General features: G+C 41.0%; 1 protein-coding gene across 8 annotated transcripts in view; it reads right to left on the reverse strand.

The window, feature by feature from the left end:
• The window catches only part of NISCH (nischarin), a 185,329-nt gene that overhangs the window by 73,350 nt on the left and 85,490 nt on the right, over positions 1-26,489 (reverse strand). For all 8 annotated transcript variants that reach the window (XR_012788657.1, XM_075575032.1, XM_075575031.1 and 5 more), the window contains 2 exons: positions 15,473-15,601; positions 5,094-5,207 (listed from right to left, as the gene is read on the reverse strand). Coding sequence is in view for 7 of the 8 variants with exons in the window: in XM_075575032.1 (XP_075431147.1) it covers positions 5,094-5,207; positions 15,473-15,601 (243 nt within the window). In the remaining variant the exon portion in view is untranslated. The remainder of the gene's footprint in view (positions 1-5,093; positions 5,208-15,472; positions 15,602-26,489) is intronic.

Here is a 26,489-nt window from a genome sequence, read left to right on the forward strand (position 1 = left end):
GGCAATTGTTTTTTAAGAAGTATCAAGCTTTGTTTTATTATTTTCAATCATTTTTATTCAAATTAATTTTATTTGTACCACACACATTTAGAGTGAGGTCTTATTTGGATTTCCTTGGCCTCTGAGACATAGGGTTCTCTATCTAATTGATTCCATGCTCTGAAGTATATATTCTTTTCATCTATTCTTTACATATATATGGGAATTGAAGACTCCCTTCTAATATACCTCAGCATCAGGCGTCATTCCTTTTGTATAGTGAAAACCAAACCATAACTACCATTGTTGCAAGCTCATTTAGCGCCATCTTTTTCCTTTTTAACTGAGGAAGAAGTTCATAGGCAGAGTGAAAAAAAATTAAGCAAATAAGGCACCTGTCCCGATGGCATACATCCAAGAGTTCTCAATGAGTTTAGTTCGGTAATAGCCAAACCATTACATTTAATATTCAAGGATTCCATTTCCACAGGCTCAGTCCCACAAGATTGACGTAAAGCAGATGTGGTGCCTCTATTTTAAAAGGGAGGTAGTTCACACCCAGGGAATTACAGACCTGTAAGCCTGACTTCAATAGTGGGGAAACTACTTGAAGGTTTAATACGGGATAATATTCAGGAATACCTAATGGAAAACAAAATTATTATTAATAGTCAGCATGGATTTATGAAGGATAGATTCTGCCAAACTAACCTTATTTGTTTCTTTGAGGAGGTAAGTAGGAATTTCGACCAGGGTAATGCAGTTGATGTGGTCTACTTAGATTTTGCAAAGGCTTTTGATACGGTTTCACACAAGGTTGGCGTACAAAATAAAGAAATTGGACTCAGTAAAATGGATTGAAAACTGGTTAAAGGACAGACAACAGAGGGTTGTCATAAATGGAACTTTTTCAGGTTGGGCTAAGGTCGTGAGGGGAGTACTTCAGGCAATGGTACTGGGACCACTGCTTTTTAACTAGTTTATTAATGACCTTGAGGTTGGCATCGAGAGCAAAGTCTCCATCTTTGCTGATGATACTAAATTGTGTAAGGTAATAGAATCAGAGCATGATGTAATTTCTCTCCAGAAGGACTTGGAGAGACTGGAAACTTGGGCAGGTAAATGGCAGATGAGATTTAATACAGATAAATGTAAGGTTATGCATTTGAGAAGCAAGAATAAAAAGGCGAATTACAAATTAAGTGGGGATAAATTGGGGGAATCCTTGATGGAGAAGGATTTAGGAGTGCTTGTAGACAGCAGGCTTAGCAATAGTGCCCAAAGTCATGCAGTAGCTGCAAAGGCAAACAAGATCTTATCTTGAATTAAACTGGCAATGGATGAAAGGGAAGTAAACATAATTATGCCCCTTTCCAAAGCATTAGTAAGACCACACCTTGAATATGGAGTACAATTTTGGGCACCAATCCGAAGAAAATACATTATGGAACTAGAGACAGTGCCGAGAAGGACCATCAAATTAATAAAGGGGATGGAAAATCTAACTTATGAGGAAAGGCGAGCTAAATTAGATTTATTTACATTAAAAAAAAAGCGTCTAAGAGGGGATATGATAACTATATACAAATATATTCGGGGACAGTAGAGGGAGCTTTCAAAAGAACTATTTATCCCAAGGGCAGTACAAAGGACGGGGGACATCCCTTAAGGGTGGAGGAAAGAAGATTTCACCAACAAAGGAAAGGCTTCTTTACAGTAAGGGCAGTTAAAATGTGGAATTCATTACCCATGGAGACTGTGATAGCAGAAGCAATAGATTTGTTCAACAAAAAGGTTGGACATCTTTTTAGAAAGGAAAGGTATAAAGGGATATACCAAAGAAGGAAAAATGGGAAGAATGCTGATTCAGGGAATAATCCGATTGCCAATTCTTGGAGTCAGGAAGGAATTTATTTTTCCCCTTATGAGATTTCATTGAATGATATGACACTGGGGTTTTTTGTTTTCCTTCCTCTGGATCAATAAGGAAGAATAGATATAGGATAAAGTATCTGTTGTCTAAATGTAGCATGGGTTGAACTTGATGGATGTACAGTCTTTTTTCAACCTCATCTACTATGTAACTATAATGGTCACAATACCGTATAAAATCACAATAAATAAGCTGGGTACTGTACATTTGTCAAAATTTTGGGGTTCCTCAATGTAGGAAATTGGGATATCCACAAAATGGATCCCATCTTAAAAGACACATTATCTTCTAATCCTAAACTAGCCTTTAGGAGAGCTAAGAATATTAAGAATCGTTTGTCGCCCAGTGTTTTTAAAAAGGCTGATAATAATGTATCTGTGACAGGCAACTTTCTTGTTAAACCCATTGGAAACTACACATGTGGCAGGTGTGTGGTTTGCAAACATATGAGTAAAGACAAGGTGATTAATGATAGTACAAGTGGTAACAATTTTGTTGTTAATCAATTTATTCATTGTCTAACCACTTTTGTCATATATGCAATCAACTGCTCATGTCAACTTTTATACATTGGGAGAACTATAAGACCCCTTAAAGTGCGTATTTGTGAGCATATCAATGGGATAAAAAATGCACAATTACATTTGGATCGTGGCAAAACTATCCATAATTTAGCCCTGCACTTTCTATCATACCATGAAGGCAAAGTTGAGGTTATTCCTAGAGACCCTAGGAGGGGAGATAGGGAGAATTTCCTCCTCCAGAGGGAACAATATTGGATTTACACTTTGGGTAGTAAATCACCTGAAGGGTTGAATGAGCTTATTGAGTTGGCCCCATTTCTGAGATAATTTAAGGTCCCAATTCCAGTGGGATCTATTCACCCTGTTATTTGTTCCTGTATTCCAATTATGAAGTGTGTCAGTTTATACATCCTTGACTATTAAATATGTTCTTATATAGTCTGTTATGTGACAACTAAACATATATTGGATTGTTGATGGAACTTTTTTATATTAACAGTATGTGAGATATTTCTCCTTTTATGTTAGCATGTCTCCTTTCTTGATTACATTTTTTTTTCAATTATTTTCAAAATTATGTTTAATTTGGGTATTGTCTATATGGTTTTATATATGATATTATAAATGTTTAGATGTAGTTCATATGGCAGTCCAACAATGAACAATGAATGCCATTTTGTTACATTGTGTTACATTTTTTGTGTTACATTGTCCCTGATCAATTTTGAATATGGGTATACATATTTCATATTTTATAATATGTTGGGAATATACATATACATGTAACCATTTAATTTAAAAAAAAAAATATTTTTCATATTTCAACTAGGATCCTGCGACGTTGGGTCTGATCCTTAGCTGAATTATTGCAAGCTGCGATGGGTTTGGATAGTTTACCACACACCATCTCTTGCAATTGAGAGAATATAGATTTATAATTATTATTTTTAGGAATTTTGATTTTTTGTTGTATTCCTTAATATTGATACAACTATTTCATTATTATTAAACTACCAGGGTCCTGCGAGCTTAGCTCTGACCAGTGTGGAATAAAATGCAAGCTGCGATGGATTTAAGATATAAATATGAATCTTTTGGGCCATCTCTTGCATGTATATAGATTTCCTCATTATTCATTTTTAGATACTCTATTTTCAGTTTATAAGTATAGAAAAATACCATCCGGTTTTATGTATTATTAGATGTTTTGTTCATTGTGTGTATATGTATGTGTAATTGCTCCTGATTGGAAGCTTGAGCTACTGGTTTCAGACAACGTTTCTCATTGGTTGATGTAGTAACCTATAAGGGGTATTTAAACATCACCATGAGATCTTATGACCACTCCCTGAAGAAGTGTAATTTGACACGAAACACGTAGGTGACGTCATCACGCAGCGACGCACGTCTTTGACGACAGACATAGCGCTGCTGATACAGCCCAGAGACACCACCAGGAAGATTCACAAGTGCTCAGGTCTGAAATTCTTTCCATCTTGGCAGCCTCAGTACTTTTTTCCCTTTGTACCAGCTAGGGGGACTTTTCCTGTGTGAGGTTGTGGTTATACTCCTACGTCCTTGTGTGTCATGGGCTTCATCTGACCTTAATGGTCCTTATCTATATGCAGTGTCATGTGGCCTTCCTATTGATACAATTAATGTGGTAATTTATGTGTTCTTTTAATATAAAGATTTATGTACTAATTTCGTTTTTTCTGGTTTTCATTTCATGTTCTCCTATTTTTGTGTTGTATAGGATTAATTATGTCCAACTCCTGGAAATCCTCCAGTTAAAGATAAAAACAAATACTTCGGAAAAAGTGCATATTGCTACTTCAAGGCAAATAAACCTTCACACATTTATTATACATGACAAATATACATACTGCACCATACATTGGGTACAAAAATGCACCGTGACAGCATACATTAAAGCTTCTACAGTATATACAGGTATGCATGCTCCAATAAAAAGGTTTTAGAAAAATATAAGAAAGTACTCTTTAAAATAATTTAGCTCAATTATTGAGATAGCATTTTCTACAAATGTCCCCACTAGGAATTTAAAATGACCATTGACATAAAAATATATTTGGCAATTTCTACTAAGTGGTAATTGTCTAAAAGATACCTTCCAATGGCAGAAGACACCTTATGCACCATTTAAATTAATGTCTTGGAAATGTCTAACGGAGTAGCATCGTTTAACAAAAATAGCAAAACAAAATGAAAATGGATTGATCTACAGGAAGCAACTTACTATGAATGTTAACATTTGACCTTACATTGAATATATACAGATGTAGCCAACGGCCCACTGCAACGGAACATACACAACGTGCCAATGGGAGACGCAACCATTGTTTTGAATCAGCCGCACACAAGAAGGGGGCGGGACAAGGACACATAATTTCACCTGAAGGAGCGAGCCAAATGTTGCAATAACGTTGGCTACATCAGTAAATAATATGACCACGTTAACTCATTCGGAACCAAAGGTTAGTGTAGCAGATCCCCTAGCAGCAAAAGGGTTGAAGATGTAGCACTACATAGGACCAGACAACAAATTCTAGTGATATATGTTTAATAGGCTAAAACTAGGCGATTCATGCCTTATACATAGATTTTCTCTTCAAAAGTACAATTTAAACATGTACCTTTTTATCAGAGTTATTCAATTTATTCTTCACTTCCTTAGCTTTGTGAATTGCTTTCAGCACCTCAACGGTGTCCAGCTCTTTTTCTGTGGCACTCGTATTATCCAGACAAATCTTAAAAAATAAAAACCTAGTTAGCATGTATTCAAGGAAATGTAATTATACTTAGAAATGAAGTTCCATAATAAAGATGTATCCATACAAAATGTATCCTAAACTTTGTACTAATCATGTTTTTCATATCAGACAGATTGTTAACCGTGACAATTCAGTCACTGACATGAAGGGAGTTTTAAAGTTAGTAAAGAAAGGTGGGTAGCCTTGTTGGGCCTTTTGTCCATGTGGTAAAATAACAAAGGAGGGAGAAAATAGTACGATATCTTTTACTGGACCAACAAATAGTTTGATGTGTTTTTCGAACCTCTCAGGGTTCCTCATCGGGTATGGCAGAAATATAGAAATGATTAGTAGTGTTATATTCCTGTTTAAAATATCTTTCTTATGCAAGTTGACTGTCAAAACATAGTGCCTACCAATGTTGATGGCTGCGCTCTTCAGGATTAATCTATGTGAAATCATCTCTATTTGCTGTATGAGATAGTCTCAGGCAAATACCTTGCACTGTATTATATTACGGTTTAGAATACAGTCCCTCTGTTAGTATGCTTATTTAAATGCACTCAACATAATGTATAGCTATTGACTACCATTTACTAACCGGCTAAATGGTGCATTAACGGAAATTAGTTTTTACAACATATGAACATTATATAATTGAACACCCAATGAAGTGACAGATGCCCGTTTGTTAATTGTTTATTACTATTATTTTCATCAATTGGCTTTACATTTATTGCACATTTTACAGTAATACACAATTTCCCTTAGTCATTTCACTTCACGACATCACTTAGGTCTCACACTTACGTTTAGCCCCCTTTGCATGGCAACCATAATGTTTTTTTGGCGCTAAGCCTCCCTGCCTCGCATAAGCAAGTAAGTGTATGTGTATATGTGTATATGTCCCAGGACATACTTGAAAACGAGAGGTAACTCTCAATGTATTACTTCCTGGTAAAATATTTTATAAATAAATACATAATATAAGATGTACTTTTTATACTTGCTGTATCTTGACAAAGGTCCAAATATGGGACGAAACAATCTCTCAATAAACCTTCACCTTTAAACCAAGTGTCCCCTGGAGTGCCGGCTCTTTACTTTCCTCAATTATAAAGGAACATGAACTACAACGTTCGAGGTACGCACAGGATCTTTCATCAGGTGCAAACAGGAAAAAGCGCTCATACATATATAGCCAAAATGGTACCAAAATCTAAACAGGAAAATTAAGTGACAACCAATACTATGTTAGCTATTGGGTTTTTTCCCCCCTACAGAATCGTTTTACCCCATACATTTTTTATATTGAGATACAGTAACAGCAATTCTGTTGGTCTCTGCTAAAAACTAAAACAATAGGAGAAATAAGTACAATCTTTATTTATAAAAGCTTGATTACTATTTAAAATCTCACAGCCGTATACGTTTTTATAGATCTACAGTAAAAACTTTTAGTCTGATTAAGATGGGGCATTGGGACTTCATGTGAAATTTTTAATACTTATGGTATGCTATACCATTCCGCTGATTTAAAATGGTTAAAAAAGTAATACAAAAAACACAAACAAATGCATTAGCACATTTAATCCCTTCACTGCCTTTAGGATGTTTATAATTGTTCTAATGACTTGCACCTGCATGGTAATTAGAACGTTTATAAATGTCCTCTTTCCCCCTACCACATGCAACCGGGGGATATGGTGCTGCCAGCGCCGGCTAGAAAAATTGCCGGGCTCAGTGCAGGGCAGTGGTGCCGGGCCTCTTACCTTCTCCTGCGCGATCTCTTGCTGTCAGTATCCCTCCTCATGGTTCCGCAACGCCATGTGGCGTCAGATTGGCATGGCAACACAATGTCATTTGACGTCACGGCACCATAAGGAGGGATAGTGACAGCAAGAAATCACGCAGGAGAAGGTAAGAGTTTCAGAGGCCCCGCGCTCTCCCTCGACAGTTTATTATTGTGGGGTAGAGCGCGGGGCCTCTAACCACAGGGTTCGGTGCATTGGTAGCGATAGCACAGCCATCATGTCGGTCCAGGGTTCTACGACCCTCAGCTGCATCTGCTCCACGGTACTCCCAGGAGAAATATAACTCAGATTATTAAAGGTACTCTGTGCCTCAGGAACAAAAAAAACAGATTGTAAGCTCTACGGGGCAGGGTCTGTGAATGTAAAATGTCTCTGTAAAGCGCTACGTAAAACTAGCAGCGCTATACAAGAACAAACTATTATTATCATGTGAAGTTGTTGAATTGTCTTCGCATTTAGGGTTCAAGTTTCACATCCATACGTGAGCAAAAGCAGGATACACCGCTTTTTAGGTGAAAGGTTCTCTTGCAAGATTGTCTTCCTTCTTCCATGTGTGCTCCATTCCATCTTCATTCTCCCATCGATTTAATTTGAAAGGCTCCCTGTAACAGGGAATTTATCCATGTTCAAAAATGTGCCTCTAATCCAGCAGTGTGGTGGTTAACTACTGGTAGATAATTAACCAACACCACCTGGCTGATTACAGGTGTCAGAAAAAGCCTGCCTCTGAGACAGGAAGGGAGATTCTTCCTTAGCTCACATGTTAGCTGATCTGACTCAGGAAGCAGAAAGACAGAGTTCCCTAGTCCACAACTGGGCTGACCTGTGGAACAAACAGATGTCTTGAGCTGCAAGCTGACAACAAGACAAAGGGGACAAGATTCTAAACCTGGATCCTGACATTACCTTAGCACACAAGGATGCGAACACCAGGAGAAAAGAGAAGCCTTCCCCTAAAGCTACAAGAGACAGATAAGACTTTTCTTATAAGATTGTTATCTATATCTAAATGTCTCTATGATTTGGGCTGGTGAATCGCTGGGCTAACCACGCAGTTAAAGAGGGCTGGACTGCAAGTGTAAATATACTCCAAAGTGGAGCAGATTTTGTTTGCAGATTTTCACATGTTTGCTGTGTGTGTTTAAAGTGACAGGCGCAATAAAGCCTTATTTTATTTTCACCTTAAAACAGTTTCCATTGCGTACCTCTGCACATGTCCTCTTACACTCCCATAAATTGATACTTGCTGGCCAAGGTAGACATGGTCTTTGATTTCTAGTTCTATTCCATTTATTTTGAACTTTATAGAGTTGGCACATGTTGAACATCACTTTTACCTTGCAGAGATTCATATGGGAGCCCTGTAAGGAATCGCGGAACAAGTCCTTTGTGAAGTGTTCCCTCCTTACCTGTCTCTGCACAGACCTCCGCTCTAGTACCTACGCGTGCGCGCACCCCCGCTCTGCTTACAGAACGCTTGCGGAGCTCTTCTAGCGCTGCCATGGAGCCTGGCAACACCCCCTCGGATGTGCCGCACGAGAGTTACATCGTGCACCGCTCCCAAGCTGCGAGGCAACTAATCTTGTGCAACTTGTCTCCCGCAGCCTATCGCGGCTCCCGCTGGGGCTGCGCCTCCACTCCGCCTCCTGTCCTATTGGCCCACGCCAGCTACTTTTACCCTGCTCATGCTCAGAGTCATTGCTGAGCATAACTAGTTGTAGACTTGTGCTCCAGTGTCTGTTGTGCCGTGCTCCTGTCTTGTGTTCACTTACAGTTTTTGGATTCTATGTGTACCGACCCGGCTTGACTACTGAACCTCCTCTGAACATCGACCCTGGCTTACCCTCGACTCTGTATCTCTCCAACCCAGACCACGGCTTACAGACTTTTACTATTCTGACCTCTCCATCCCAAGAGCTTGGCAAGTATCAGGACTAACCCGCTCTCTCAAACCCAGACTCGGCTACGTTGACAATCCGCCTGCCAGGCACGCTTCCGCTGCTGTGGGTGCGTGGTTCCATACTTCTCCCCCTCAGTACTGGGGTCCTGTCTTGCTCGTGGGCAGCGTAAGCGTTACAAGCCCACAGTCTTACTTGCTTTGGTGAGTTCTCTGATTTGATGCTGCAGGTCGTTTGAACTTGTGGCAAAAATAACAATGTAATTTTGTGAATCCTGGTGAGAAGCATTCACCATTGATTTTGATTCTTATTTTCTTCCTAATTCAATGTCATGAACAAGACATTTCTTCAAGTGTTGCCAAGAAAGATTTGGTGACTGACATGGTGTCTCCCTGTCGCACATCTATGCTGATCGAAAGCTTGCTTGCATCTCCATGTAATCAAATGGTTGATATGACATTCTCGTAAATGTTCCCTATATTATCAATGTACGCTACTTTAACATTTTGGGGCACATGCATCAAGTGCCGGTACAGTTTGTTTTTACCCATTCCGGCATTAACATCTATTCAAGACACTAGCAGTTAACGCCAGAACCAACAATAGTCCTTCTTGGCGCTGGTCTCAGATAAAAGTGCACACCGTGATAGAAAACCGTTAAAAAAATGGTGCAAAATACCCATCAAAAATAGTATGATTAATCAATTTAAAGTGACTTGCCACACCAACATATAAAATTAAATTGCGATTCTTATCTCTATTTTGAAATACCATCAAAAAGAGTACTCGTAATACATGGTTACAAATAAATAGTTACATAAGAGAACAGGGTATCTATATCTATTTTTCAAAACGTTGTAAGTCTGTCCCAAAGGCCAATCTGATATGGCCAATCTGATTGGTCAGTTGGTCTGTCACTCACCCTCTGCCCAATCTGATTGGTCCGTGGACCAGCCCCGCCCCGCACGCCTCATTGGTCACACTCACCCGCCGCCGACACAGAGTTACCAACGTTGCCCGCTCCTCGGTGCCGCCACCACCTCACCACCCCCCCCCCCCCCTTTGCAAAATCTAGGAATATTGCACCAGTGATTTGTCCCAGTTCCATTCCACACTGGATCTCATTGCAAACTTTGAGCAGGGTAGTTACCGTGGAGTGTTCAGAGCGAAAGCCAGATTGAAATTGGCTTGGGAAATTTGTCTTGGTATAGTAATCGCTGATTTGGGAGTGAACACATTTTTCCATGACTTTGGATAGTATTGGGAGAAGAGAGCTTGGCCTGTACTTTGAGACTCTGTTTTTGTCCGCACTTTTGAATATTGGGACAACTCTGGCAGTTTTCCAGGTCTTAGGGATATGGCCTGCAGACAGAATAGAGTTGACTATGGAAACTATTGGTTTGGCAATGGCTGGGGCACCAAGTCAAGTATTGCAGTGTCAGGTCCACATTGGCTGCTTTGTTTTAATTTGAGGCGTGCTTGTGTAATCGCCTCTTCAGATACTGGGACAAATGGAAAATTGTGAGCAGTATTGGGAGAGGGTGGGGCTATTGGGGTACTCTCAGAATGAGATTCGTGTTTGTGGTTTGGGTTGCGATTCACAAATAAGTTAGTAGCACACCCCACAAAGCAATCATTGAATGCATTTGCAATGTCAGTGGGATTTGTCAGAGTAATATCCTCCATTGTTATAGAAGGCTGGAATATATTGTGGATAACCTTACAGAAGTTAGCTGGTTTTGATGTATATGTAAGACTGTCAGAGTAATATTGTGCCTTTGCATGTCTTGTGCACATATTCCGCATGAATCTGTAGTTATTAAGAGCCTTGGTAGTGCCAGTTACTTTGTAACTTTTCCACAAAGCATCCCTGAAATGGTAGAGCACTATAAGGTCAATTGTAATCCATGGAAGGTGCTCCCCCCCCCCCCCCATACTCTTATTCTGCATAGTGGAGCATGAGTATTACAGAGTTTTAAGAACTCGGATTGGAAATAGTCGAGCGCAGAATCAGGGTCGGTAATTAAGTCTATTCGGTACCAAGGGCAAGTGGTAAGATCAGCTGGAAACTGTTGTGGGTTAAAGTTTCTAAATGTTCTAGTGAGGAGAACTTTAGGGCTTGATTGGAGTGGTTTAATTTTCCTTACACAGTACACTATTGCATGGTCAATGAAAATGTCAGGAAGGATGCCAGAGGATTGAATTCTGCTGGGATTTGAGGAGAGAATCCAGTCTAGCAAGGAGTGGTTGTGAGATTTCAGGTTTGTTTGTGTGGGTTGGGAAATGAGTTGCGTTAGATTAAGTGACTTGAGTTGTATCTGGATTTTGTGGTTTTTAGTGTCGAGCCTATTGTAGTTGAAATCCCCAAGAACTAGCAGCTCACTCTTCTCATACAGAGAGGAAATGGAGCCAAAAAACTGGGTGATATCAGTTAGGGACTGTAGAGGGGCTCTAGGGGGCAGTAGATGCCAGCAATCAAGACAGGTTTAGAAAAGGGGAGGCAGATTTTGCCAACTAGGATTTCCAAAGAGGGTGGGCTTGGGGGGCAATTTAACATTGCAAATTGTAAGGTGTCTGCAATATAAAATAACACCCCTCCTCCTCTCTTTGATCTATCTTTCCTAGAAATGGAGTATCACTGCATGGCGATATTTGCATTGAGGGTTTTGGGGTACGTCATGTTTCTATGAGAACGATTGCTTTGTGTTTATGAATAAGGCACCTTTGTAGCGAGTGCTCACCACACACAGGACGGGACCGCAGGTCTGAGGTGGGGATGTTATAATACACCGAGCAACAACCGCGCCCGTATTGCAGAGTCGTAGTTGTGTAGCTGGGTCAGGGTAGGAGAGGTCAGAATAGTCGTGATACTCGCCATGGTCTAGGATAGGAGAAGTCGGATGGTCGTTGTGCGTAGCCGGGGTCCAGGAGTAGAGAGATCAGAATGGTCGTTGTGCATAGCAGAGGTGCAGGGGTCAGAGAAGGTAGAGGTCCTGGTACAAGCTGAGGTCAAAACGTAAGAGATCAAGGCAGAATGCAGAGAGTAATAGCAGGGCAGCAGGATGCTTGAGGCAAGCACTTTGCACATAAACACAAGTTTATGCTCAGCCAATTTGCCTAAGGGCTGGCTGACATTAAAAGCACAGAGAGCCAGTGGTAAGGATGCAGGCAGTGAGTCCTCACACAGACTGTGTACTTATAGGCGGGGCTGAGTGTATCCCAGCTGTGGAGTAATGAAGGGAATTAATGTTGTTAGCATTAAGCCCTGAAGTGTTTCTGGTCGTGTGACGCGGAGACAGGAGCTTCCTCCGTTGCATCACGGGACGTGGCGCGGGGGTGGAGCCTAGGCCTGGTGCCAGCAGGAATACTGCGGCACTCGCACGCAGTGCACGCGTGAGGGGCGTCACGGGATGCATCACGGGGGCGGGACCGAGGTCCAATCCTCACAACCATGCCCTTAGTTCTTCCAGTTTGGGCAGCAGGCTCCGGATATTTTATATGGGCGACACATAGACCTTTTTGGAATTTGAAGGGGGTATTCTCAGTTGTTTGGGACAGATGGGACAGAGTTGAAAGGGAGGGCCTGGGTTTAGTTCAATATCCCCTGCCAAAGAGAGTAACAGTATCAGTAGAAATTTGAAGTAGATAAGTAGAAGTTTGCAAGTTGTAAATTTGTGATGTTTGCCATTAGAGTAAGCGGTGGTTGGCGTGCTGGTTTTCAGAGTACTCCACCAACATTTAGTAGATACAGTAGTGTAAGGCTTTAGAACAATCCAGGGTGTATAATGATATTGAGAATGGGCCAGGAGGGAGGGGATTGTAATGGATGGAGAGAGTAACATTTCCATGAGGCCACAAGAAAGAACAAAGTTGAGATAGATAGCAGGTTCATTATCACAAAATTTGATAAAATTGCATGAAGCTGTTGTGAGCCAAGTGTGTGTGTGCAGACTAAACAGCGAGGTGTGTCTTTTCCTTGCCAAAATGTTTTGCTTCATTCAGGGTTTGTAGAGGGAGTTGGTTGGGGGGTTGAGGGGGAGGCAGTTGTGTGCAGTCTGTTGGGAGAGGCTGCAGTAAATAAGGCATACAAGGGGGTGGGGGGTAAAGGTGCCGGCAAACAAGCATGGGATCATAGTGTGGTCATATAAGCTCCCCGCTTGTTGTCTTTTGTAGAAGAATTTGCCAAAGATGCAGTCGTCCTTAGTCAACCTCTAGTCAAACTATAGTCTAACTATATATTCTCACTTAAAGATGATCACTTTAAGATGCATCATTGTAGATGCCAATGCTACCCTGCCAAGCTTTCCCTTAAACTGGTATTACATTTATACATCTAAGCAGTCACATGACCCTCCCCCCAATAAATCTGCCTGTTACAAGTTGGACGATTAACAGCACACAATTAACAAAACAACTTTTGCTATTCAAAACATATCAGAGATCAATAATAAAGCCATAATAAAGGTGTATTTGAATTACACTCTCCACAGTACACTATCATTATTGTTGTATTTCACAATAGAGATCAGAATCACAATTCAATTTTATATGTTGGTGTGGCAAGTCACTTTAAATTCGATTAATAACAATATTATTGTTGGGTATTTTACACCATCTTTTTTCTGTTTTATATCACGATGTGCACTTTTATGAGACCAGTGCCAAGGAGGACTATTGTTTTCACCATCTGTTGGAAGGATTTGGACAATCCGAGTGCTGCAGGACTTTTACTTTAAAGGTCTATTATGACATTGTCAAAAAATATTGTATTAATGTGTAGTTACGCGATTTTTATTTAGTTCAAATAGTGGTGGATTAGCGCTGGAATTTGTATTAACTGGTTAAAATCTTCGTAAATTCTTCATAATTGTGTCACTATGCATTTCGAGCAAGGTGAAGCGATTTTTCAGCTCAAGTTGAAATCCCTTGCAGTTATTCTTGAGTGTATTCATGTTAATTGATTTTGTCTTTTTAATCAGTTTTCTTCATTCCTGTCAGGAAGCAGGGCTCTCGCAAACACCTCCTTACCTGCCTCGGAGGTCGTTGCTGCCGCCCCTCGCTCCCCGCTGGTGCGTCCTCGGCGTGGGACTCGGCAATCTCGCCAGACGCTGGCTCTTACGGCCATCTTGCCGGGGCGCGCGCAGGAGGATCTTACACAGCGCGTGCCTCCGGCAGTAATTTATTCACTCCTCCACTCTTATAGCCACGCCCCCCTTGTACAGCTGCAGCCCCGCTCCTGCTCTCACACTCCACAGCTGATCACAGGCAAGGATCACAGCCTGCACCAGTCCCAAGACGCTCCAAGGCACACCTCCGCTCTGCCTCCTTCCCTGATTGGTCCCTCCACGTACATTAATCCTGTTCTCCCTGTGAATCATTGCTCTGCATAGCTTATGCTAGTTGGGCTAGTATTCGTGTGTGCTCTTGTTCTTTGTGTTCTTCAGGTGTGACCCGGCTTGGCTTTCGACTCTTCCTCTGGCTCTGGACCCCGACTCACTCCTTACAACGCAGTCTCTCTCCGCCCTCCGATCTCTGCTCGCTTCTCTACCTCCCGGACCTCTGGCACCCTCGACCACCGGCTACGGCAATCACCACGATACTTCTACCTCCGGACGCGGCAAGTACCTTTGGTTCTATTACTAAAGACTCATGGCCTGGCAACTATTACCACACTCCGGACACGCCCCTCTGCTGCGGGTGTGTGGTATTATACGTTCCACCTCAGTCTAGGGACGGGTCTGGTCTGCGGGCAGCACTACTGTGATAATTCCATCTTTACATTCAGATAATGTGCATTCAGTAATATGCAGTGAACCAATCAGTGTTCACTCCTTGTGTCAAAATGGTTAAGGACTATGCAAGCTTCAATTATGTCCTTGTTTGTTATGATAGTCAATTTAATTCTTTATTCCATTGGGTCCACTCCACATTCATTTTCTATTGGAAATTTTCTTGAAGAATTCATTTATGATGTGTACGTTTTTACATTCTGTAAATGTTACCATGTTACCACGGTCTCCATGTTCATTCCTGTTACCGTAACTATACTTACAAACTGATGCTTTGTCTTTTCTGCTTGGCACCAATCTTTGCATTGAAATCTCTTATAATAGTCTTGGAAGTGACAATTTCGTTTGTTGTTAAATTGGCTAATTTAATGGTGGAAAGCTTCCACTTTATTGTCTGTGTGACTGGATGTTGGGGCATTTGGATTAAAGTCTATATCTCTTTGTCAACTAAATGACAACTCTGTCTACTCTTTCTGATGATTTCATAATCCACTCTCCATCACCTGTTAATGATGAAGCATACTTCACTGATTCTTCCTTTTTCTGTACATCTGATATAATAGGTGTCCGTTATTGAGCTCAATGAGGCCTTCATTTTTTCTTACTTCACCAATGCCTCATTTGCAACCTTATCATACATGTACGCGAATAACAAGCAGCATGTCACTCAGTGGCATTTGTTTATCATAAAGCTGCAAATAGTGAATCAGATATGGTAGGAATAATTACAACACTGCTTAAGAACCTTAGATTCAGCTCACCTCAGATGCTCTGGCGCCGAATTGTGCAAGAACTTTGGTCCTATAATCAGGAACAATAGTCAATGGATTGTTGATCAGGATAACTTTTTCCAAGCATGGAAGGTTTCCTATATTTTTTATTTCATCAAGCTGGAAAAAAATAAATAAAAGAAAATCGATATAACATGTTCAGTATATTAAAGCCTACAGATCATACTATTTAAACATGGTTCAAGACTACTTGAACATAAAACTACTTACAAATTGTAGTAAAAATTTTATTGACACAATAAAACTTTTAGTACAGTATCTTTCCCCATTGAACTGCAATTGTAGATTTGGAAAAAGGTTGACTGCTTTATACACTGTGAGGCATGTTATTTGCCTTTGCATAAGTTTAACTGCAATAACTGTTTAAACTTTTTTCTAAACTAAAATAATCAGACATTTGTCTGTAGCAAGCCAAGTTTAAATGAAGATTGTTGCATAAAATACTGGTGGTACTGTAAATGTGACATGCAATGGATACATTTCAAATTAATCTTAGCTTGCTAAACTGGAAAGTGGGCATTTACATTATTATTCGACCTGTAGTAGACATTTACGTTTTCTGTATGTTGACTAGTAAATTCATGATGATGAGGACAGATATGGGCAAAAAGCTTGATAATATAACATTTCTTACGTTATTTATTAAAGGTTAATACTGAATCACTTAAATTCCGAAGATTGATTTCAGGGCATTATTCATTCAGCAATCCCCAGAAGTATTGGCACCTTGCCAAGTTTAGAATTCTAGCCAATCAGCTTTCAGAGCTGAAGCAGTCATACTTTTCCCCAGTCATCAAAGTGTGATTAACTGTATCACGCTGGAGTCTGCAATATGGGCTATTGACCTAAATGATAGATATCGCAGAGTCCGGCGGGATACAGCACATCACTCCGGGGCACCGAGTTCAGCAGCTCTCAGGTAGGGGCAGCTAGACAGACTCCGCCCACTCCTTTCTTGCGTGAGAGGGAGCTCCAACAGGAGAGAGGATGGTGACGGTCTGAATATAAAGCAAAGATGAGGGCTGAAAAGTGTGTGGTGGGAGGTTTTGGCTGGGTGGAGGTGTAGGGGGAGGAGTTGGCTGCAGTGTGTGTGTGTGGAGGTGTGTGGTAGTGTTACCTAGTTATATAATAGATTAGGTTGGAAAAAAAAAAAAACACGACAGATACTTTATCCTATATTTGTACTTTCAGTATATTGATTCAGAGTAAGGCAAACAAAAAACCCCTGTGCAATATCATCTAATGATCTCATAAGGGGAAAAATAAATTCCTTCCTGACTCCAAGTATTGGCAATCAGATTACTCCCTGGTGCAACATCCTTCCCATATTTACTTATTTGGTATATCCATGTATACCTTCCCTTTCTAAAAAGATGTCCAACCTTTTTTTGAACATATCTATTGTATCTGCCATCAGTCTCCATGGGTAATGAATTCCACATTTTAACTGCCCTTACTGTAAAGAACATTTTCCTTTGTTGCTGGTGAAATCTCCTTTCCTCCACCCTTAAGGGATGCCCCCGTACTTTTACATTTTAACTGCCCTTACTGTAAACAGGAGATATAATGATATATAATTTCCCATAACTTGGAAAGCCCACAAGGTGGTATTAAGAGGTCTTTGCATCAGAATCTCCTTCTATAGGAAGAAAGACAACACAGAATTGTAGTCCTATCATCATGCCTTGCAGCTTTAGACGGTCAATAAAAAGTAACTCACTCCCTCAGTGCTGGGTCAAATAATTAAAACCAGAGGTGAACTAAATCTATGCCTGTCGGAGAAAAAGTCTTTCCTCAACGCCTCTCAATTGCCCACACCAAATTTCAATGCTTAATCTCCAAATCTCCAGTGAGGAAGTCCCACTAGTTCTAAAAAAAATCTAAGAAATAAGAAATCCCCCGGTCCGACGGCTTCTCTAACAGCTACTACAAGAAGCTCTCAAACATTCTTACTCCCCAGCTGACACAGATATACAATAACGTCTTCTAAGGGAGGGGAGCGCAAACTGGGGGGCGAGAGATCTTATGCGGGGGCGTGAGTTTTACAGAGGCCCGCGCGCTCCACGAAGGCACTTAAATTAAATGCCAGTGAAGCGGTTACCTTGGTTCAGACGGCTTCTGGAGATGCATCGCCATGGCATCGCAGTGTCATGACGCCCAGAACACCTGAACCAAGGTAAACAGGGGGCGGGTGGAGGGGGTGCTGAGAGGGGGACAGTCGGCAGGGGGGCGCAGGACACAAAGATTGCACACCCCTGTTCGAAGGTACTGGATAACCCTAATTCTTAAAAAAGGCAAAGACCCGACTAACTGTGCCAATTACCGACCCCTCTCGCTCAAACACATTAACATTATCGCAAACATCTTGGCCAACCGGCTTAATGCCTCTCTCTTGGAACTGGTCCAGTATGACAACAATACAAGTTCTGGACAGTATCCCATGGATGGTTGATCTGATTTACACTGCAAATAGCTTGAGAGGACATACAGGTGCGCCGACGAGTATTCTAACACCTGTCTTGGAAAATCTAGGTCTATCACCAACAAGACCCAGGTACATGCTGGGTACATGCTGCAACATTTCACACATTTCTGCAGACAGACTAATAGCCCATCGAATTAACACAGCAGGGGTTCCTGTCAGTCCCATTCAGTTTGAATGGGACTGCCAGGGACCCCCGCTGTTAATCCGATGGGCCATTAGTCTGTTTGCAGAAATGTGTGAAATGTTGCATCATGTACCCAGCATGTACCTGGGTCTTGTTGGAGATTGCCCCAGATTTGTTTTAGAATAATCATCGGCACTACAGTACCATGTTAATTTCTCTCGATGCTGAGAGTTTTTGATAGACTAGACTGGACCTATCTCTTCTTCACCCTCGAGTCATTTGGCTTCTCTGGCCCATGCCTCTCTGCCACCTGAGCCTAGTACAACTCCCCCTCAGTTTGGCTACATTGTTTTGGACATCTCTCTGACCCGGTCCACATAGTGAATGGCACCAGACGAGGCTACCCTCTCTCCCCATTATTATTTGCCCTATCCAGTTAACAGCTCACAGCACATATTCGAAAACACATGGATATATTCGGCGTTCAAATTGGGAACAATAAGCTTTAAACCCTAGTTTGCGGATGTCGTCTTCATGACCTCACAAGACCACTGACCTCCTTACCAAACTTTTTCCAGGTCCCTGGGGAAATTTAGGGCTACAAAATCAATCATTCGAAATCCATGGCTCTCAATATCAACCCCCCCCAAAGAGCTGGAAAAGCTGAATTCTATACATTGGTTTCCACACAAACTCAGTGTCCATTCCCTATCTATGGGTCGCAATCGCAAAGACTCGACAATTTATCAATGCAACTAACCCCAGCTAATCAAAACGCTCAAAAAAGATTTAGAGGCATGGACCAAATGCAATATCTCCTGGATTGGGAAAATTATCTTGATTAAAATGAATTTCCTTCCCAGGATTATGTATTTATTTCGAACTCTGCCAATCCAGGGCCCCTCTGTCTTTAAAGACCTCCTTTTCCAACTTCATTTGTAAAAAAAAAAAAAAAAAACAAGAGTTAAGCAGTCCATCTTGCAAAGACCTACCGAACTGGGCGGTTTGGCAGTTCCTAACCTCTCATATTATGCTGCATCCCAACTCAAAAACTGCTCTCGAATGCAAACATGGGAACCAGGTGCTGGGTGAATATTGAACAACATCAGTAGAGACCAACTGAGATCAACACCTTACTATGGCACCCGAGACCAAACAGATGACTGAATGTCCTCAACCACCCCATTATTAAACAATCACTCTGGCTGTGGAACCTTCTTAAATTGAAATACAGATGCACCGGCCGTTATTCAAACATATCACAGAGCCGTTTTCGTGTGCGCTACTGAACTCCACGCAGCCAATCACACGGTTGCTTTGTTTGAATTTCATGGATCCCGATTTCTTCGGGTGCAATTCTTCGCGTTTCCGTGGCAGAAATGAATAAATTGTAATGTGTACAGTACAGTACTGTGTCAATTTGCAGGTGTTTAAAAACCAGAACACTAAAATGCCATTTTCTGCACTAGATACAAAAAGAGTCAACACGCGCCATGACATGTTTATTCCGAGGTATACAACGCGTGATATGTTCGAATAACGGCCGCTGCATCTGTAGAACATGACTACACCAGATTGGGCATTACTTCAGTTCTGCAACCCGGACTTCCTCCCAAGTATGCAGACCGAGGCCTTTATGGCCTGGAAGTTGGCAGGTATGGTTAGAGTAAAGGACTTATTCTACAGACACAGGCTGCTCCTATTCACAGAGGTGGTTGATAGATTTTTAGCTAGCCAACAAGGACCTGTTCCGTTATTTCCAGGATTAAACAATATGTAAACTCCCTAACAATAAGAGGAAAAATACCCCAATCTACATATTTTGAGACTGTTTGAGGCCCGATACCTAGAGAAAGGGCTGGTATTCACACTGTATAGAATTGTGCGCTCTCCTGAGAAACAAAACATGTCTTTATGCATAGGTGGGAAGAGGGGCTGGGAGGCACATTGGAAATGGTGGACTGGTCCAAGATCTGTAGAACAGCCTCCAAGAGCTCAATATGTATAACAATTAAAGAAAACTCCTACAAACATTTACCACTGGCACCCGATCCCGGTTCATCTGCATAAGATGGGTAATAACTCTCTCCCCAGGTGTTTCAGGGGCTGTGGTCTTAATGGCTCAATGTTCCATATATGGTGGTCCTGCCCACGTATTAAACATCTTTGGTTCCAACTGCTCTCTCAGATAAACAGAGTCCTCTGAACTTCCTTGAGAATGGACCCATGGTTGGCCCTCCTGAAAAAGATGCCTCCTAACCTCTCTGCGCACAAAACACCCCAAAAAACTAATGACACATACTCAGACACCAGTTTCTGTATAGCTGCCATTTGGTTAAAATCAAAGCCCCCTTCGCACAATGACAGAGAGGCATATCTAAAATATTATGCTACTCGGAAGAATCTCCTCCTTCCTTAGGGAGTGCCCTAGATTCTCTAGACTGAGGCACATGGCAGGCCTATATAGGCGAGACAGGCTTTGGCCCCACCTCTGCTCTCCAATAAAAAAAAGAAACACTGGACTGACTCCTACAAAGTACCATGACGGTACATAGGTTCTGACTAACAATGAGGTGGAATTATTCTTATTTGGGATTTCATTTTCTGAGCCCCCAGGTTTTTCTTTTCCTTTATTTATGGTTTGATTTTAAGTTTATATTCTTGTCGGAACCTGAAAGCACACACCATCCATTGTATTATCAGTACATTTTCCCAGTCACTTATGTACTGTAATAGTGTCATGTTACTCTCCTCTATTCTGTACACAATGGAAAACACAAATTAAGTTAACAAAAAAAACGATACAAAAAAATGCACAGAGCGCAAGAACTCCAACCGCTTTCCATATCTTTCTGAAGCTTTCTGTATAGAGCTGACCTTGGTCGAAAGAACAGACCCTTTCAGAGTGGAGTTACCAGAGAGCTCATCAGACGCTACAAGCCTTCACAACGAACAACATTAAAAGTACGAAACAGCATCACAAAAAGCATCATCATATACTATGCAAGTCTTAAAAGTATTGTATAACAATAAGGCCGATTCCTTGTTGCAGGTGCCAGATCCCCATATTCGATCATATTGATCCTTATTCATACTGTATGACTTTGAAGCTAAGGAATGGTTGGTAGGTTTATTGTACGGTAAATTGTTGCAACTTACACAGATCATTTCTTACATACATTTTGTTATTTAATTCCTTCTTTTATTACATAGGATTTTTCAGGGACCCACACTCTGGTCACCTTCGTTTGCTTACCAAATACATAGCAGAGGTCCCAAAAGCCAAAAGAAAAACAAATGATTTTGGGACGAGCCCCGTTTAAAAAACAATGAGGACTACTGTTTTAGCGTAAGCATATTTTATTTGGTGACAGGCTTTGCTCAGTCCAGAGCAAGATAGATTATTCTCAATGGAGCTTGTCATCATTTACAATGGTGAGAGAAGGAGCTTGGTAAACACTGATAGCAACAGAGGTTCATATGCATGAGTGAGGAGAAGAGATAATTGGTTCACTGAATAGACAGCAGTGAGTAAACATAAAACATTTGGTACAAAGACAAGAATAGGGAGATAAGTAATAGGATATTGGAGTAAAAAAGAATTATGTACATAATACAAAAAATACATGTTGGGAAATGGAGGAAAGTCAGGAATTATTATTTTTCAAACCTCTTATGAGGTCTCAAAAGCTTGTAGATACCCACACACAAGTGTGCATGTGGCATAGTCATAAAATTAAATATATAAACATACTCATGGAATCAATAGATAACTGCAAAGTTCCAATCAGATAAGGAGCATTCTGAGCCATGAAAAAAAAAAAAAAAAAAAAAATTTAACATCTAGCTTAAAAGCTCCACCTTCAGAGGTAGGACAAAATCAAACTTGCACGTGCCCTAAATAGGACACCTCCCCCTTTACCTGTGCAGTGTTGAACATAGCAATCCATGGTTAGGTAAATATACTTTCAGACACATGATCCCATTGATAAAAATTTTATTTTTAACCTTAATTTGAGGGAAAAGAAAGCTATGCGCTGTCTGATGGACTGAGGGAAGGGAAAGCTATGTGCTGCCTGCTGGACTGAAGGAAATTAAATGCACCGTGGGATTTATTACAGCAATAACGAGGGAGGGTAACAAAAGAAATTAATTACAGCCTGTAAAACGTTTCCACTAAAGGCTGCTTCTTGGGATGCTTGTACATTCAATTTGTAATATTTGGTAACGGTATAAGATATTTTTCCATATTGCCACCATGCAGATCTGTTCTGCTTATGCCTTTGCTTTCTCTTCCCAGAACGTTACCGCTCTTGTAGAGTGGGTTTTAAGGCCTGTTGGTATCGGCATGTTGGAGTTTTTATACAATCCGTGTATAGTCTGAATAATTCATCTGCAATAGTTATTTTGGAAGCCTTTTCTCCTTTGTTTTCACCCCCAAAACAAAATTAGCAGGTTTTATGACTTCCCTGCAGGTATTCCATCAGACATCTGGACACATCCAGTGAAAGTAGTTTTTTTTTCCTTCTCATTTTGTGGATACGGACACAGTGAACGTAAAATGATTTCCTGATTTTTGTGAAAGAAAGATGATACTTTTGGACGAAACTAACGTATTGTCCTCAACACCACTTTGTCTTCATGAATTGCATATAAGACTAATTTATTGAGAAGGCCTATAATTAAACGACTCATCTAGCAGAAAGCCATCTTTAAAGACAAGTTACTCATGTCTGCTTCCTGTAAGGGTTCAAACGGTGTATCACAGAACTTTTAGTACCAGATTCAAATACCATCCTGGATTTATATCTATGATTCGAGGTCTAATGTTCTGAATGGCTCTTACGAATATCTTTCTCAGAGGCCTATGTACAATTGAAAAATAAATTATGTGGAGGTGCAGTGACAAATGGATTCAGTTTTATATGCACCTATGGTGACCAAAAACATATATATGCACATACTGTTGCGGCACACTTTATTCTAACAAATCACCGGTTTATCCCTGGCTTGTTCCTGGAATGCGACGCTGTTCACCCGGAGCATGCCGCGTTCCCAGCCAGGGGTCATGCCCGGCTGACGCACGGTTGATGTGTTAATTGATAATGGTTCAAGATTTACTAGGCTGCAATGTTTCGCCTGTCCGCCAGATGGCATAAATTCATGAATTGTAATGCAGTATATATATATATATATATATATATATATATATATAAAAGAGAAAAAAAGACTGCGCTCCTTAGGTGTATACTGACACTTATAAGTAAACAATACTGATGTACTATTATATGTACCAATATGGAAATGGCATTAGACTATTAAATCAAAAATGGCTGATTGACTCACACTAATAAAAATACACACAGTGTGATGATTCATAAAAGCTATATGTGCTGATGGTTAAAAAGCTGCTGAAAAAATGTACTAACCAGTGAAATGAAAAAATGGTTGTGAATGGGCACTAGATGTCATGAAGGATCTATTGCTACACAAATGCAACCCTCTTGGATAGTAATAGGATAATATAAAAAAATATGAATATTGAAAAAATGAAAAAATTATATATGTATATAAAAATAAAAATGAAAAAAAATGAAAAATTCAATCAAACCAAGGGTCCATATATAGGATCTGGCTGCTCTCCGCAAGGATCAATGAACTCCCAGAAATCTGCGAACAACAAGAAAAGAAAGCGCCCGATCCTAGTGCAGCATGAAAAAATACAATTTAATAAAAATGAATAAAACCAACAAATGCAAACTCACAAACAAATAAAAAGTTTAAGCATGTAATGAGTATACTCATTCGCCAACCGCCTACGGAATGCCTCTGCTTGCGTGCCAATCTCTCCGTCTGTGTAGTCCCAGCTCTTCTGAACCGACATCCGGCAGGGGATACAGGATTGAGACAGCCAAAGTGTGACCCGGAAGTCCTCCACACTCTAAGTGAAATCCGGATATGAGGTCTGTTCCTCGTGACTCCGCAAGGCAAGGGATATTCAGAGACATCTCTTCAATGTCCCACAAGTGTCCATGGTGAATGGGCAGTGATGAATGAGTATAAAATTGTACCAGCACTGTAACAGCAGCTGAAAAACAATCTTCCCTACGCGTTTCTTCACTCTCTCGGTGATTTCATCAGGGGATATCTGACGGATGTACGTCAGACTGTTTATATAGTTATGAGTCAATCAACCAATTTAGCACCTAAATTGCTTAAATAAAAACACTTGAATTGTTTTGGTTAAATGAACATACATTAAAAGAAGACAATCAGTGTCCTGTTCATGATTCATGACAACCTTTCATCAACATATTAGCCCATGTCTGAGGTCTCATACATATCCATTGAGGTAGATAGGGGACACAGGCATTTAGGATTCTAATTTAACATTATACCATTATTGTTTAACATTGTATCATTGTCTCCACATATAGATAAGAACATTCAAGTCTGCAAGTTTTTTTTATCAATCAGGACACTATATTGGTTCCCAAACAATCATATTGGGGGGTTACTTACAAACTAGTGACATTCTAAATTGGATATCCACCCATAATTAAAATCATGTTGTCTAATATCTTATTGCAGTCTTGAAAGGATATTATCTATAGTGGTCTATATAGATCTAAAGACTGTTCATAAACACTACTTGTACTAAATTGACTATATTATGTTTTTATGCATTTGATGATATTATTATTCATTTATTAACTTTTGATATAGTAATCCATTTGTTGATGAAAGGTTGTCATGAATCATGAACAGGACACTGATTGTCTTCTTTTAATGTATGTTCATTTAACCAAAACAATTCAAAAATAAATAGCAGGTTCATGATGCCAGAGGTAGGCACTGCTGCAATGAGCTGTTGTGAGCAGAGTGAGTGTGAGCAGACTAACAGCAGGTGTGTGCCTGTTCCTTGTCAAATGTTTAGCTGTATTGCAATGCTAGAGTCAGTTCAGGGTTTCAGTGTATTGTGCAGTCAGTTTTGGGAGAGTTATGAAAGAGAGAGATGTGGTCTTTCTCCCTCCTAATAGAGGTAAATGAGAATTTTAATCCTAATAGAGGTATATTAGTATTTTATCTGGTAGTGTTAGGACTTGCGAACGGGTGTCTGCCTTGTCGTGGCTCGCAAGCTTACAACGCTTTGGCCAAAGGGTTCAACTAAATGACCCTTTTTCAAGAGAATATATAAATATTTTAGTGTGTATTTCTGTCATGTTGGATGTAGCATTGGGCTTCTCTGTCGTCTGTTGTATACATATGTCACGCTCAATAGCACTCCATTTTGACACTTATATACATATATATATTTTGTGGGGGCTCAGGGGTTCCCAAAAAGAGCTTGCTGGGGTTTTGTGTTTTGGTGCAAGCCCTTGTCAGAATCTGAATCCAAGCTTGCCCGGCTTAGACTGGCAGCACTCTGATAGGCTGTTAGGATTCTTCCCACGTTCGGATTGGCTGTAGTATTTCATGAATGAACTCTGAAATCCTATAAGGAACCCTCAGCCAATCCGGAGGAGAGATTCTAAACGGCAGAACAGCAGCGGCAAATTTTAATGTCCAAAAAGATGCTCTTTGAGAAATAGCAAGCCGGCTTCAGATATTTCAGGTCGAAACTCCCACTTTTTGGGGCCAAGTTCTGAGAATAGAACGTAGGGGGTCGCGGCTAGGATTGCAAGCCAAAAACAGTTCCAGAACATTTGGGAGGTGTCAGTCCCACCAAGGGATGGAATGATGGAATCTTAGTCAAGGGATTCCAGCATCTCCTGAAGAAAGAGAGCGGTGGATCAGGAACTTTATGCCAATGAGAGTTCCAGGACAAGTCCCTGTCAACCTAAAGACTTTGTTTTATGAACCATTTCACCTAGGAAAATCTTGTTTTGCAGCCCAGACCCCAAGTAAGTGTGTTTTATTCTGTACTAGCTGATATACCCGGCGTTGCCCGTGATGTAATGTTCTGGCTCCCCCATCCTCCCTCTCAACTTCCTTCCCCCCTCTTTACAGCTGTTCAGAGTTGCGCCCCCCTCCCCCCACTGTTCACAGCTCCGATTCCCCCCCATTCAATGCTTTGGTTCCCCCTCCGTTCACAGCTCCGTCCCCCCCCCCTGTTCACAGCTCCGTGCCCCCCGTGTGTTTGGCAGCTGAGCTGACTGAGGGGCGAAGTGTGTGTCAGAGAGTGTGTGTCAGTCAGTGAGTGAGTGTGTGTCAGTCAGTCAGTATGTATTTATGTGTGGGCTTCCCCCCCTTCTCTCCTGACTCACTCTCCCCCCTCTCTCCTGACTCCCTCTCCCCCCCCTCTCCTAACTCCCTCTCCCCCCCCCCCCCTCTCCTGACTCCCTCTCCCCCCCTCTCTCCTGACTCCCCCCCCCTGC

Source organism: Ascaphus truei, chromosome 17 (assembly GCF_040206685.1).
Source record: "Ascaphus truei isolate aAscTru1 chromosome 17, aAscTru1.hap1, whole genome shotgun sequence".
NCBI lineage: Eukaryota > Metazoa > Chordata > Amphibia > Anura > Ascaphidae > Ascaphus > Ascaphus truei.